This window comes from Camelus bactrianus, chromosome 13 (genome assembly GCF_048773025.1).
Source record: "Camelus bactrianus isolate YW-2024 breed Bactrian camel chromosome 13, ASM4877302v1, whole genome shotgun sequence".
Classification (NCBI taxonomy): domain Eukaryota; kingdom Metazoa; phylum Chordata; class Mammalia; order Artiodactyla; family Camelidae; genus Camelus; species Camelus bactrianus.
Genome location: NC_133551.1, coordinates 50,744,047 through 50,758,977, shown reverse-complemented (window position 1 = coordinate 50,758,977; position 14,931 = coordinate 50,744,047). Strand labels below are relative to the sequence as shown.

Here is a 14,931-nt window from a genome sequence, read left to right as displayed (position 1 = left end):
TCCAGCTGAGCCTTTGCTGGAGTAATTGGCCACATGGAGCCTTCAAGCTAAACAATTGTTTATACTGAGATAGTCTCACTGTTTAGCTCCTAGTGAAATAATCTCCTTCCTGCCCCTGATGAAAGCAGCTATTTTTTATTTCCTCCCTCCCTTTTTCAGAGAAGCCGTGTTTCAGCTACCACTCTTCTAGCTTATTCATAAATGCTTTAAGCAGGGTCTTTGTGTAGAGGAAACTGGCTAGAGCCAAAATATCGTGGGCTAACTGGGATACAAGGAACATTAAGGATACCCTTTCCCCTAATTTTCTATGTAGGATATTTCAATTACCTCTGTGTGGTTTTCTGAGTAATAAGCAAATCAAATCCCAAGTCCACATAAGAAAAATACTTACACTAGGTTTTTTTTTTTTTTATAAGTGTACTAAATTAGGCAGTTGTTATCTAAAGGAGCTCACAAAATAAAAACAAACATAAAACCCCAGCACAGAATAACCATAGCTGAGTGCCACAGGAGAACAGCAGAGGGCTGTGGGAGTCAGAATAGGAAGGAAAAAAGGCTTGGTGGAGAAAGTGGATGGAGCAAGATTTTCATAAAATGATGTTTTGCAAAAAAGAAGTAATAGCCCACGTAGAGCTATTTCTGAGAGATCTTAAGTTGATCTGGAAAGTGCAAGTAGTCCAGCTTTCCTTATAGGTCAAAACTGAGAACCTCCAAAATACGAATTCAGGAAAGAGAATCCACAGGGAGAGATGGCAGATTGTCCAGGTGGCCCCAGTGTGTCCTACTTCCCTCTCTCGCTTTGGGTGCGTCTTCTGGATTATGCTTGCTTTCATCACGCTGCTGCCTCTGCTCTAAAGCTATGGCTCGTGTATGGACACAAATCACTTTCTTTGATTCTTTTCCCTTAGCCCCGTTAACACCATTCAGAACTTTGAATAGAAAGGGGGAACCAAAAAAAGGGAACTTTTACAAAATATGTGAAACTAAAAAAATAGTCACCTTTTGAAGGTTTAATTGCTGGCTTACCTGGGATTGTTCTCAGTCCTTGTTCTGCTTCATAATCCTAGGGTCACTTGCCTTGGCTTCATAAGACCCGTGTAGATACTTAATTACCTTGCTTGATTTCTTTCTCCTCAGCACCAGGCCCTGTCCCATGTGAAAGGTGCCATCTAAGGACCCACCACCCAGCAATTGTCTCTCTAGAGAACTTGTCCTAGAGGATAAAGCCAAACTAGCCTTGTTATGCTGCTGCTCACTTTGGGCTCTTTTACTCATTTCTCAGTGAATGGGTATTCAGGCCCCTCCCTGAGGTTACTGGCATCCTCCAGGTGGAACTCAAGATTCTTCAGCAGGAGAGGGGCTTCCCACTTGGAGGCCCAGCACTACATACCACAACTTTCATACTGGTCTCTCAGGGGACCATTTACTTAACAAGAACTGTGGACATACTTTTTTTCTTTTTTCAGAAGGGAAAACTTTGATTTTGACTGCATAAAATTTAAAAACATTGAAACAGCAAAGTATATGCTAAACAAAATAACAAAGGTTAAAAAGAAATTTAAAAATCAAGAAACAAATAATTGCAAAGTGTCAATTCCCATAATCTTTGAATTTAGGGCTAAACTGATAAAAATATTACTAAGTTTAGCTGGGGGTGTTGTTTAGTTTTTGTTTATTTTACATTGTTTTAAAAGCCAATCAAAATTTATTGGGATAAATATTGTTACTTTTATAGATTTTTTCATGATAGCTTGTTGCATTTCCTGTATTGTCTCAAATGTCTCCACCTGGTCATGTCAAACTGCTATTAATGGTTTAAGTAATAGAGGACCTTTTATTGCAGTCGAAGTACAACAGTAATACTGTCTAATTCTAGAGAGTCCAATGAAGTGGAAATAATATGTTCTTAAGCATTATGTTAAACCCTATCATAGGAATTATAATAAAAGCAAGTTTAGCATCAATTGAATAATAGCCATTAACTAAAAGGAGAGAAATAAAAATGACTTTTAAAGAGAGAAAACATAGGCAGATGTCCTGCTGTGGTTGTGGATGTTCAGGGGTGTCTGCTGTGGAATTAAGTCAAACCTGGACATGACCCTGGGTCCCTCAATGCTCATGATTTAGCCTCCTCTTTCCCTGGAGACCCGATGAACCCCCGACCCGCTCAGGCCTCTCCTTGCTGAATAGCAAAGTGGAGGAGCCACTGGGGGAAAGCTGAGATTTAAACTCTTCTTTAGCCAATTTGTGTCTCCTGCAACCATATCTTTTCTTAGCTCGCTGAGCTTCCTCTGAGTCGACAGAGATGCCAGCCAACTTTGTTGAGGTTTTTTTCTCATGGGACATGATCCATCTTTGACAGAAGGAAGTCTTTCCAATTCTCTCTCTAGGTCTTTGGCCAGCTTTCTGTAGGAGTTGCACTTCTGGTGTATACTGCTGATGTTTTAGTACACTTTGGGAAGTTTCTTCTTTATTTCTAAGCAGTGAATTCCCTCCTTGGTTAACTTTCTGCAAAGTTTTATTATATGTTTTTGATGTAGTTCAGTCTGTAATTGAAGTTTCAGCTGAAGCTTTTGAATTTCACTTTCAATCTATGAATATTCAAATTGCAAAAATGACTGCTTAATTTGGGACATTTCTCATTTGACTTGTAAACTCTTTTTCATTTGATTTTCTTCATGTAATTTTTAAAATGTTCCTTGCTTTTCTCCTTCAAGCCTTTTTAAGGGAACATTTAAGTTAACAGCATGGATGAGTTTCTTCGAATCAACTTCTGACTCATCGTCTAGATGGTCTCCATTTTCTGATGCATTCTTTTTGTCTGGTCCCAAATCAGCATCATCCATGTAATCTCTAAAGAGAGCAGGCAAATTTATCCTCTCCAGCAGTTCCAGTCATAGATTTTTAGCTGGCTCTTTTTATCATTTACAAACTTATTTCATCCCATGTATGTGGGTTTTCAAGCATTTTTTCCATAGTTCCACACTCTTTGCTTCCATCCTGCATCTTCTTGGGAAAGCAGCCCTAGGCTTTCCTGAAAATGAGTGTTTTCAACCATACCATCCATTCTTTCCCTCTGATGTTGTTCCACATTCTTCTGAGATATTTTTAGGGTGTTTTGGCACCAGTCACTAGGAATTGGAGAGATTTTGACATATCTTTGAGTGACCAGGTATGTCCTTGAAGGTAAGCCATCATCACTCTGTGAAATAAAATTTAGGGGACTCACTTTTAGTTCTTTCTTGAGAAAGTCTACTATGTCCTCAGTAAAGAGCTGGACCTGTTCAGATTTGTATTGGGTTTTGCCATACTCAGTGTCTGTAACGTCATAGGACTGGCCTCCATTGGAAGCATCAGCTCGTGTGATCAGTCTAACCTTCTCACTGACTTTGTGAGGTTCTTCAACTCAGGCTAGCTCTTTCCCCATCCTTAAAATATATCAGCTCTTTACTGTGGAAAACAGTCATGGCATCATATACCAGAACCTCCCAGGAAACCCCAAGAGACTGGGGCCTTGCCTCACACTTTTAGACAGCACCACCAACAGCACTGCACAGCTCCTCCAGGGCTGGCTGGAAAGACATCTTTGTGGCAGTCGGAGGCCCTCTGGTTAGAATCAGGGACTCACTTTGTCCAGGAGTCCCTTAGTCTGCCTCTCATCTCCAAATCAGAAAGAGGCCTCTGGGTGTCCGTGGGTAGGAGTCACCCTCTCAGATTTCTCTGTGTGGCCAGAACATGGCAGCTGGCACTTTGGCACACAGTTTTAAGGCGAAGTGATGTCTTTGTTGGGGTTTAGAAGTGAGAAGAGGAGTAATAAGAATTGATGCTAGAAAGGACCAGATCATGGAAGAATTTAAGTCATACCTAGAAGTTTGGAGTTCAGTTCACAGTGGAGGTCTAGTTACATGATTTGAATGGGCAGTACCATCATCAGAACATACCTTGGCAGAATGTCCTTATTCAGAGCTACACACAAAGAAAGTTCAAACTAGGACCTGGTCCTTTTCCTTCTGAAGAATTCTGGGAAGTAGAGTTGAAGTAATAATAGTACAGATTGGTTGACTTGATAGTTCTTTATTACCGGAAACATCACTGAAATATATACTAGTTACCATCCACTAATGGGATAGCTGGAAAGGAAGCATTTCAGCCTTACCCACTACCTTCTAATAATAAAATAAGGAAAATAAGACTTATATGCAGCAATATTTACTAAAAGTTAACTGCCCACCCTTTAGTTTTTTCAGAGTAGTTTACTGAATTTTAGAGATACCATTACTATCTTTTGGAAGAGGAAAATTTTAAGAAATAATCTGATCTAGGTAAGGACATTGACTCTCAGAAAAGTGAATTGACTTGTCTAAAGTCACACAGCTGATTAGTGGCACAGCTTAGGTAACCCATATCTTTAGCTTTATGGGGCCAGGTGGTAGCATGAGATATGTATAGCATGTTACTGGACTGATTCAGTGCAAGTACTGATTTTCCTAGGATTTAAAGGAAATGAATAGCCAGTGTATAGTGAAGCTGAGAAGGCTATGGCACCAAGCTGTGGCATGTGCCTTGTTTTGGTCCTGACCCTTTGGCTGTTTTATTGTTTTAGACTTATTCCTTTCTGTAGACTCTCTTTCAGTGGTATTTAATTGTGTGGTCCACCCCCTGCCCAGAGCAGAGCAAAGTTAAGGCATATCCATTGTCTGTAAGCACTGCTAACAAAAGAAGATGAAGAATGTCTCTTTCCTAGTGGGGTCTAGTTCCCAGTCTGCTTTCCTGTTGCTATCCTAGTGTTGTAAGTTTTAATGTCTTTAGAGAAAGGACATTATAAGTTAACTGCAGAAATAGATTTAGATAGATTAACTAACCATTTCATCAGTGAGTGCTTAGCAGTGTTCTACTTCACTAACCTCCTTTGTCTGGTTACCTGGTAGGAGGATAGTGTTGCTTTGCTTCATTTCCACTGATGTCATAGCAGTCTGTTTGCTGCGTCTGTTCTATCATTGACCTCCTGGATTAAGTTGGCTCAACTGGCTTGTATTTTGGTTGAGTGTATGAATAGCTGCTCTCTTCTGTTAGAGTCTCCAAACCTCTATCTTTATCTTGTACTTTTTGTTATTTTATACAAATATGAGAGGAGTATAGAAGTGGCACCAGAAGGTAAAAATGGTAAGAAGGCAGATTAATGGGATTCAGTATAAGGAAGGCATCTCTACAATTCAGTGCCATCCAACAGTAGAACAGCCTTCCTTTTGAAATGGTACATAACTGACTTAGCACCAGAGCTGTTGAGGAAGGTACCAGGTGGTCACCTGTAGAAGGATCTCCTGCCTGCATTCAGTGGGAGGTTAAACTTAATGACTTCTAATATTCTTTCCATCTCTGAAATTCCCATTTTAAATTCCTTGGTGTAGTATTTACCTTTATTCTCAACTCAATCTCAAAAATCTTTCAATGTGCTGTGTCTTAAACATTTAGAAAGCTTAACTTCCGCTTTTTTCAAATATTTGAATGTGAACAGTGTCTCTTTTTGACAAAAGGAAACAACATTCTTGCAAGATGGACCGGATGGAAAGGGACTTTTCCTGCAGAGCATTCTGGGAACAGAGGTTGATTGAGTAAGCTCTTATTTTGGTCTCAAGCTTCCTTAAAATGCTTGTACTTACAGAAATTCAAAGTTGCTGTTTATTGTTATTTAGGAATAGGGAACTAGGTGAATTCCCTTTTGTGTAGGTGGAAAAAGCCTAGTAAACATACCTCTTGGTAGCCCTACTTAAGTTCTCCAAGATGGCACAGATGTTTTTGTGTATTCTTTGTGGTGAATCAGGGGTTGAAAGGATATTATAAGTGGAACTGAGGTAACTAGCATTAAAATTGTTCTTAAATACTGCTTCTTCACTTTGTCTCCCACTTCATGCTGGAGTTAATGACAGGCCATATCAAGAGAAATTTGCCTCTATTTTCAAATCAGAGTGTGTTGGTTTGGGTCCTTCCTTATGTGTCTATCATATTTAAGCCAGCTTTCAGTGCCAGTGAGAGGCTCCATGAACCGAATTTGATTTCAGTTTTTTTTTAGGTTCATCAAGAGCTAACGTCTTCATAGATAATCTCATGTCGCATTTTCAGAATCACTGAATTTCAAGCAGGAAGGTACCTGAAAATTTCCTACAAGTCAGCTAGTAGAACTGTAGTAGCAGAAGGGACTTTACAGCTAGTGGTTCACCCACCCACTGCGCAGGGATCATTTCTCTGCCGTCCCTGAGAGGTGATCATCTAGCCTCTGCTTGAACACTTGTGCTTACTGGGATTCCACTATTTCTGGATATGCTGCATTTGTTTTCACACAACCTTAATTATTAGTTAGAAAATTCTTCCCCAGAGTGTGCTAAAATCAACTTCTACTCATTGGTACTAGTTCTGCCTTTGGAGCCTCACCAAAGTAACCTAATCTCTTTACTGTGTAGTATCTTAGCCTTTAAGGTGTTTGAAAACTTCTCCCTTCATTTTGCAAAACAGGCACAATTGTATACTTTTATCTTACTTATTGATGACTTCATTTAATAAATATTTATTTTGTATGCACTATTTGCAAGCCTTGGGCTAAGTGCTTGGATAAACCATGAAGGGACGTGTCTTTGCCTTCTAGAACTGACAGTCTATTTAGGGCAAGAGAGGCTTGTAAGCAACTAACTGTAATAAGATCTGAAATATTAGAAGAGCAAAGTGTACAGAGGACTACTAGCCATAGGGGAGGTCAAGGTTTATTCCATTGAGGGCCTCACAAAAGAGGTAAAATTGGACTGGACTTTGAAGTTTGTCAAGTAGGGAATGGGGGAGAAAGCCATTCCAGGTGGGTGTAGGCAATGAGGCTTGAGTCATGGCATATTTCAGAATGATTATTACTCAGTCATATGCAAATTACAAGCTCTTAAAGGGCTTATTGTCATGTTAAGGATTTCAACTGATCCTGCAGCTGGTAAGGAGCCATGGATGGCGGTGCCCTTTTATTTTTGTTTTTGTTTTGGGTAGGGGGAAGTAATTAGGTTTGTTTGTTTGTTTGTTTTTAATGGAAATACTGGGGATTAAACCCAGGACCTGGTGCGTGCTAAGCAGGTGCCCTTCCACTGAGCTATACCCTGCCCCCTTAAAATATCTGTACTGTTTTTCTCATTACACAAGTCATACAAGTTCATTGCGAACAATTCAGAGAGTATATTAAAAAATAGAAAAGAAAATAGATATTTCACAATCCCATTACCCAGAAATAATTGCTTTTTAATATCTTAGACATATTATTCTAGATATTTTTCCTGTGCATATGTATACAGTTATTCACATTCTTAAACAAAAATGAATAGTTCTGTGTATACTGTTTAAAATTGGATTTTATAATTAATATAACATGGACATATGATATTAAGAGCTACAAAATTTTTTCCCTTGTTTATGATGTCATAGTTCCTTTATGTAATCTGTTGATGTTTCTAACTTTTTTAAGAACATTAATATATTATATAAACATTCTTAATACATTTCTTTGAGTACTTGGTCTGTTGTTTCCCTGATGAATTCTTACAAGAGGTGGGGGAGGGAGGAGTCAAAGGATTTACTTACTTTTAATTAGTTTTTAAACAAATTATGCCTCTCTGCTGTGTGTGAGGAACTGTGCTGTGCCTGGGAATGTAGCAGTGAACATCACCTATCTGCTGTCTGCTCTTGTGACGTTTATAGTTTAGTGGAAAAGACGTGTCAAACCATCACGCAAATAAATATATGATAAAATATGGCACAACTTAGAAGGAAAAGGTAAAGGGTAAATGAAAGTTTATAACCTTTTAAGTCCTTTTAGAGAATGTACCAAAGTATATACAGATGAATTGGTATTATATTTGGAATTTACTTTGAAATATTCCAAAGTTGGGAGTTGAATGTGTGGGAGTATAGGTGAAATACGATTGGCCAGAGGTTGTTAATTGCTGAAGCTGCTAGTTAATTATACTCTGCTTTTGTATATTTGAAATTTTCTGTAATAAAATGTTTTTACAAAAATAAAATGTTTTTTACCAAAAGAAAAGAGAGAAGAGAGAATATAATCTCGTTTAGATGGGGGCATCAAGGAAAGGCTCCTTTGAGGGAGAAACTTTTCAGCTGAGACCTTCATAATATATAGGAGTTGACCAGGCTGGAAGTGGTGGATGGTGGTTGGGGAAAGAGCTTCTAAGGCAGTGGGAACCGTATGTACAAAGGCCAGAAGCCCTAGGTAAGGGACGTGTTGGTGTTCTGAGGAAATGAAAGAAGGCTGGTGTGATCAGAGTTGAGAGGATGGGGAAGTAGCCATAGGCCAGATCTTGTAAGACCTTGGAGAGCCTTGTTAAGGATTTTGTCCTTTAATCCAATAGTGATAGAAGGAAGCATTCCATAGAAGGATTTTAAGCAGCTGAGTGATAAGGTCACTTTTGCTTCTTTCAGAGCTCAAGCAGACTGTTTTGTAGAGAATGGTTTTGGTTTGGGGTTGGAGGAGAAGTGAATGTAGAAGTGGAGAGACATTAATTAGGAGGTTATCACACTGGTTCAAGAGATCTGTTGACTTTGGATTAGAGAAGTAATGTTGCAGATGGAGAGAAGAGATACTGATTTGAGAGACATTTGGTCTTGGTGATGGTATAGATATGGTGGTTGAAGAAGAGAGGTATCAAAAGTGTTGGATAAATTTCTGACTGATGCATTTGAATGTATGGAGGTGTAATTGACTAAGATGGAGAAGAATGGAGGAAGAGCAGGTTTTGTGGCAAGAGACTGAGAGTTCAGTCTAGAATATGCCATTCATAAAATTTGCTCCAATTTACACTTTCATCTCTATATATGAGACTACATGAAAGATTTATATTCAGGGCCCTGATATGTATTAGTTTGTGTTTTAGAGAGATAATTCTGATGAGAGTCTGGAGACCAATTAGTTGTTAGTCTATGAGCTCTTTGAATTAGGGAATCTCATCTTAATTGCCTCTGACTTTGTATTTCTGGTACTTAGGAGGCAGAGTGCTTGGCACATGGTAGGTACTTAATAAATAATATTAAAAGAATGAATGCTTATAGGTGAGCTATGAGAAGGTCCATGTAGAAGTGTGTAGATTCTGGGAAAGTTTCCAAGGTACATTCAACAGGGCTCAGATGGGGGATGGAAGAGAATTGCTCTCCTTTCCTTGGCCCTTCCTATTAAAGAGCTTTTCACCAGCTTTGTGATGCTGGCAAGTCTAACTATGGGTGTCCACTGAAAAAACATTAATGTTTTTTTTTTCCTCAACATTTACATTTTGAAACTCCATAGGTTAGAGATCAGTGAGTTGTAATTATTATAATAGTAGCTTCAAGCTATTTGTAACTCTAGTTCTCTTCTCTCTGCTGACTTCTCAAGCCCAGAACTCTTCTAAGCCTAGCAGCTCTGGTGATAGGGGAAGTTTTAGCAGCAAGAGAAATTTGCAGCCAGGCAGCAATAGTTACTCAGTATGTAGAAGCTGTCCAGTAGTTGAATAAATTGGATTTACTTATATGCTTTCCATTTTACAAATGGAAAAATAAGCCCTAGAGAGACTTGTCGAGAGGCATGCAACCAGGCAGCGTAAGCCCAGATTTCCCTGATACTGGGCTGGTACTTAGTACAGCCGATTTCTTAACAGATTAACCAAATCCATATACTTTCTTCATTTTCACTGATTCCTTATTGCAGAGTGATTATATGTTAGTTTTAATATTGCTTAATGCTTCCTGAGCCTGCTCAGAGGCCCCTGAATATGCTCACTTAGCCGTGACCTTGCTATTGTGTTGTGCTAATCACTACCAGTTTATATCCTCTGCTTTCAGAATTGTTTGGAATACTGCCTCTCAGAGTCTCTTTCCATGTTTAACTTCAAAATGGTATCTTTCATATTTTCTCCTCGGTTGCCATGACCAGTGTGTATTGAACAATTGGGTCATCTTTGCACGTATCCCATATTTAAGTAGGCTGGCCCTGTAGCGGCAATACCAAACCCTGTGGAATCCAGGCATGTCAGGTTGTCACCTTTCCGCCTTCCTTTGTGTGTGTAGTGGAAGTGTGTGGGCACAAGGGCAGGGTGGGGGTGTACAGCAGAAAAGGGGAGCAGGTCAGGGTTAGGTGGAATAGTTTCAAGGAATATTTTGAGAGAGATAAAGGAAGCTGCTTAAAATTTCATGTTTTCTAGAAGACTTTGAAATTGTATCCAGGGTAAATTTCTTCTTTCTGCTATTCAGTCAGTTGATTCTGGATCTGATGTTTTAGGAATGGAACTCATATTCCTGTCTAACAAGCAGCATTCTCTAGTGCTGCACAGTGTTGGTATGTATGTATGACGGGGTTAACCTGCCCGTGTCGGTGAAGAAGACGAATGGGAAATGGGTTCTGGAAATCTCAGTCTATATCGTGTTCTTATATGTAGCTCTCTTTTATTATTACCCCTCCATACTCTAAGCACCGTGAAGTGGATATTATTGTATCCATTGTGTAGGTGAGGAAACTGAGGCTTAGGAAGTTTCAATATCTCTCTTAAGGTCACACAGCTAATCGTTGTTGGAGGTGCCCTTCAAACCTAAGCTTTTTTCTGGCTGCAAAGATTATGCTTTTAATAACAACCCCATTTCCCCACATTGTCAGCCATATAAGTAACTCTCTTGTGTTTTCCTTTTCTCCAGTTTCAGAATCCTTTTGGAACATGCAGTTACTGATTAATAAATCTAGTTGCTTAAAGCTAGCCGAGGCTGAGTCTCTGAGATAGAACTGTCAGTATTTCACAGGAAAAGGTTATAGGAGGGATGTCAGAGGGGGCAGAGGAGGCTTTCCTCTGACTTCTTATGAAAATACCATTGCCTGTGTTTCTGTACTGAGGCCTTCTTAGTGGCTTCAGAATATCAGGACGTAGCCTTGTAGTCCTCAGAGGCAAAGAGGCTTTAAATACTCTGGAATGGAATCAGGAGAAATTCCACAGTTGTGACAATAGCTTAGATGTACAGGAATCACCTTCTCCAGACTTAGGCCCAGGAAGCAGAGAGCGTAACATTCCACAGCTAACTTCTGATTAGTGTTTTTGGCTTCTGATTTTGTTAGCAAACAGCCATGGTTTAACTATCTTATTGTGAGTTCCAGAATCTAGAGCAAAGGGAAAATAGTAAAGAAACATGAAATGTTAACTTTTGGCCCCATTTTAAATCCTGGGCAGCTTAGATTTTATCTGAGTTCCTTTATGAAAACTGTAACCTGAAATAGACACTCAGCACCCTAAGGAACCTTATTCACATCTGTTTAGGTTTTTTGTTTTGTGTTTATGTAACTCCTTGTCACTGAAGGAAGTGTGTGGATTATCTGTGTGTTTATTAGCTTCATGGCAGATCTACTGTGCAAATCTGTGGGGATTTGAAGGGACTTGAAGTTCTTTTTAGAAGATAAATCTGAGCCTCTTGAGAGTATAGCAGTAAGAAGGTATTGGGATAAAATTTCAGGCTGAGAACACCACCTGGTGGTCATAAAGAGGACTTGAACCTTCTGTATTTGTAGTTTTCACCATAGTATATGAGTGATAGCTTTGTCCAGAAATTACATTCTTATTTATAATAATTGAGGATTCAGATTTCTAAGAGTAATTTTCTGCAATATGATTCTAGCATTCCTTCATTAAAACTGCTGTCAAAACTGGCAGGCGAACCAAATCATTGGGTCCTGCAGAACTGAAATCTTGTGTCCTTTGTTGTTCCAAGTGCAGGTCCAGCTTATCTCTGTGGAAAATCAGTTAGTGTCTTTGCACCTCTTTATCACAGTCTCTAGCTTTGACATCATGCTAATTTTACATGGTTAATTTCTGCCTAGCGGAATGATGGAGAAGGAAATATTAGTGATTTTTCAGTAAGTCTTTGGTAGACATCATATAAAAGTAAGTCACTTTTATCCTGTATAGGAATTTTGAAGAGGAGTTTGATAATCTTCCAGAGTGATTGTTAGAGTGAGCAAAGTTGGCAAGAGATGGGAAATTATGTAACAGTTTTTTACTGGAATACGTATCTGAGGTTTCTTTTTTATTGCAAGAAGCATCTTTATTATTCGACAGTCTTGAATCTAGATCATTCTGTAGTTGGGTAAAGTAGGGACATCAGCCCAAGGGGAAAGGATCCTATAAAGTTAATCTGGATGCATATTTTATAGGCCTGGTGGGGAGGGGAGGATAAACAAAGTTTTAAATTTCAGGCTGAGCCTTGAGCTGGCATGGCATGTCTGTATCTTTTTTCCTAGTAGGAAAACTGAATCCGGGCCCCACCACCATTGAAAAGTTTCTTGAGGGAATAAATAGAATGTGACATGACTCTGAACTATTCTCCTAGGATTTTTTTTAAATATAGAAGTAATAGTGTTACAATATTTGCATTTCAACACTCATACTATCAGACACTGTAAAAAGCTGCTCCATACACAAATGCCCACATATTATATAATTCCATTGATATGAAATGTCCAGAATTGGCAAATCTACAGAGACAGAAAGTAGATTTGTGGTTGCCAGTGTCTGGGATTGAGGGAGGTTGGGAGGAAACGGGGAATGCCTGCTGATGGGCTTGAGATTTTGTTTTGGGGTGATGAAAATATTCTGTAATTAGATAGTTTTGATGGTACACCACTGTATGAGTATACTAAAAATCACTGTGTTGTACACTTAAAAAATTTAAAACTTAAAAGAAAGCTAATTCTTGGAGGAATGAACAAAACCAATAAAAAAGGTGACTATGGTAACAATTCTATCACTTACGTACTAGCAGCAATGTTGTCTGATAATATAACTATTCCAGTTTGGGTACTGAATGTTGTTTTAATTTGTTCTTTACTGTCCTTTTCCTGACCTTCACAGGGCCACGATGGGCCTCCTGGAACATTGGTGTGTTCATCTGCATTCGATGTGCTGGAATCCACAGGAATCTCGGGGTGCACATATCCAGGGTAAAATCAGTTAACCTCGACCAGTGGACTCAAGAACAGATTCAGGTATTTACACAGCCCAAGGGTGAGTCAACTGCTTCCACATTTCCATATAAAAGTAGTTCCAGATGAATTTTAGTTCAGTCAAGCTTGGGCACAAGTGTGAAGATAAAGGAAAGTTTAGTTATCAAACACTTTATGTCATATTTTAAAATTTTGATCTTTATATTTAAGGTACAAGTTATTCTACTGATATTTTATCTCCTTCAAAACACAAATATATTTAAGGTACAAGTTGTTCTACTGATATCTTATCTCCTTCAAAACACATGGATCCAGGAAGGTATAAAGGGGGCTCTTTGGATTATTTTCTAGGACCCTTGGCATTTGCAGATCTAATGTTTGTAGTTTTAGTTATTCACTGAAAAAAAAACCCTCCAACATGCAGACTTATAATAATGTTTTATTACAAAATGCATATATGAATTTTGCTTGCTGTTAGGTTGGTGGGTTGGGAGTGAGACCCTTAAGTTAGTGAGTTCAGCCTGGCCTAAGATCTGCACCTTTGTGTGGCTTTGTTGTTCTCTATTCTCTTCCTGCATTGAAACTTGTTAAAGCAATTTAAATTTTTTCCCTCCTTTTTTGGGGGGAAAAGAAAGGCTCCAGAGAAAACCAGCTACTAAAGTTGGTGATGGAAATAAGAGATTATGTTTAACAGAAAGTGGCTATAGAAGTTACTTTAGATTATCTATATATATTACTATCTATATATAGAATTGATAAAGATTCACTAAAGGTCTGAAAGTTTAGTTATATTTTTCAGTTATACGTTATTGTATCTCATGAAGGAAATCGCATGTCATGGAGGTATTTGGGAATTTGAAGATTTTTTCTTTAATCTTGGGATTTATCCCTCACAAGTGTTAAGGAGTCTGTTTCAAAAGCCTAGTGGGAAACACGTTTATTGGTAATACAGCTGAATAGGTTAATTACTACTATAAACCCAGAACTGTAGTTATTGCTGATTATTGCCTTCCAAGTAGATATTTTGATTGGCAGCTGTGTGTCTTGGACTTTCAAATAAGATCTTGTCAGACAAATCTTTCAATGAAAGGAAAGAGGGTGGCAAGAAAGACAGCAGTGGGAGCAAATGGTTGGGAGCAGAGAGACTCATGGACTGGAGATCAGAATACACAGGTTTGAATCTTGGTTCTGCCACTCTCTGGGTTGGTTCTTCAATTGTAGAATGGTGCAATCAGGTGACAAGATTTTCAGTTCTTTCCTGATCTGACATTCTGTGTTTCCACATCTCTTCGATCGCAGTGCATGCAGGAGATGGGCAATGGAAAGGCAAACCGACTTTATGAAGCCTACCTTCCTGAGACCTTTCGGCGACCTCAAATAGACCCGTATCTTTTCTGGAGCAACTTAGAAGACTGAGTGGTTTTTTGGTGTTTTGAGAGAGTCATGTAAGACTCAAGGCCCATGATCTGTCTGGGTCATCTTTATGTGTGGATTAGTCAAAGTCTTGCTTTTCCTCTCTTCTGCAGCCAAGACACATGGAAAGTACATGTCCACTTTCTCATGTCAGAATGGTGGGGTCCCATGGGAGAAACTCATTCAGGAATTAAGACTGCAGTGATTCACTGTGAATTCTTCCATAGAGTGACATCTCCAATAGTTTTTGGATCTCTGAAACTGTTTGATAAAAAGAATAGTTTATTGTGCTGTGTTGAATCAGCAAAACTATTGTTTTTAATGCCTTTTTATGTCCTAGCTGAAAGAATTAATTATTGTTGGCTTAATCAGTAACTTTCTTCCTCTACCCCCTCAATAGGAGAGAGCACCCCCTCACAAAACCAGACCCCCTGAAGGCACCACTTCGTGGACTGTGGTTTGTGGGCCCTCTTGTCAGAGTTGGCTTTTGGGTGGGTGAAGGTGGAAGCTGTTAAAATTCAGATTTG

The 14,931-nt window shown here is 38.9% G+C and overlaps 1 protein-coding gene across 2 annotated transcripts in view; it reads left to right on the top strand.

Annotated features, from left to right (window-relative positions):
* SMAP2 (small ArfGAP2) overlaps window positions 1-14,931 on the top strand; it is a 45,354-nt gene that overhangs the window by 13,629 nt on the left and 16,794 nt on the right. For both annotated transcript variants that reach the window (XM_010959804.3, XM_074376731.1), the window contains exons 2-3: window positions 12,900-13,033; window positions 14,291-14,376. In XM_010959804.3, the coding sequence (XP_010958106.1) occupies window positions 12,900-13,033; window positions 14,291-14,376 (220 nt within the window). The remainder of the gene's footprint in view (window positions 1-12,899; window positions 13,034-14,290; window positions 14,377-14,931) is intronic.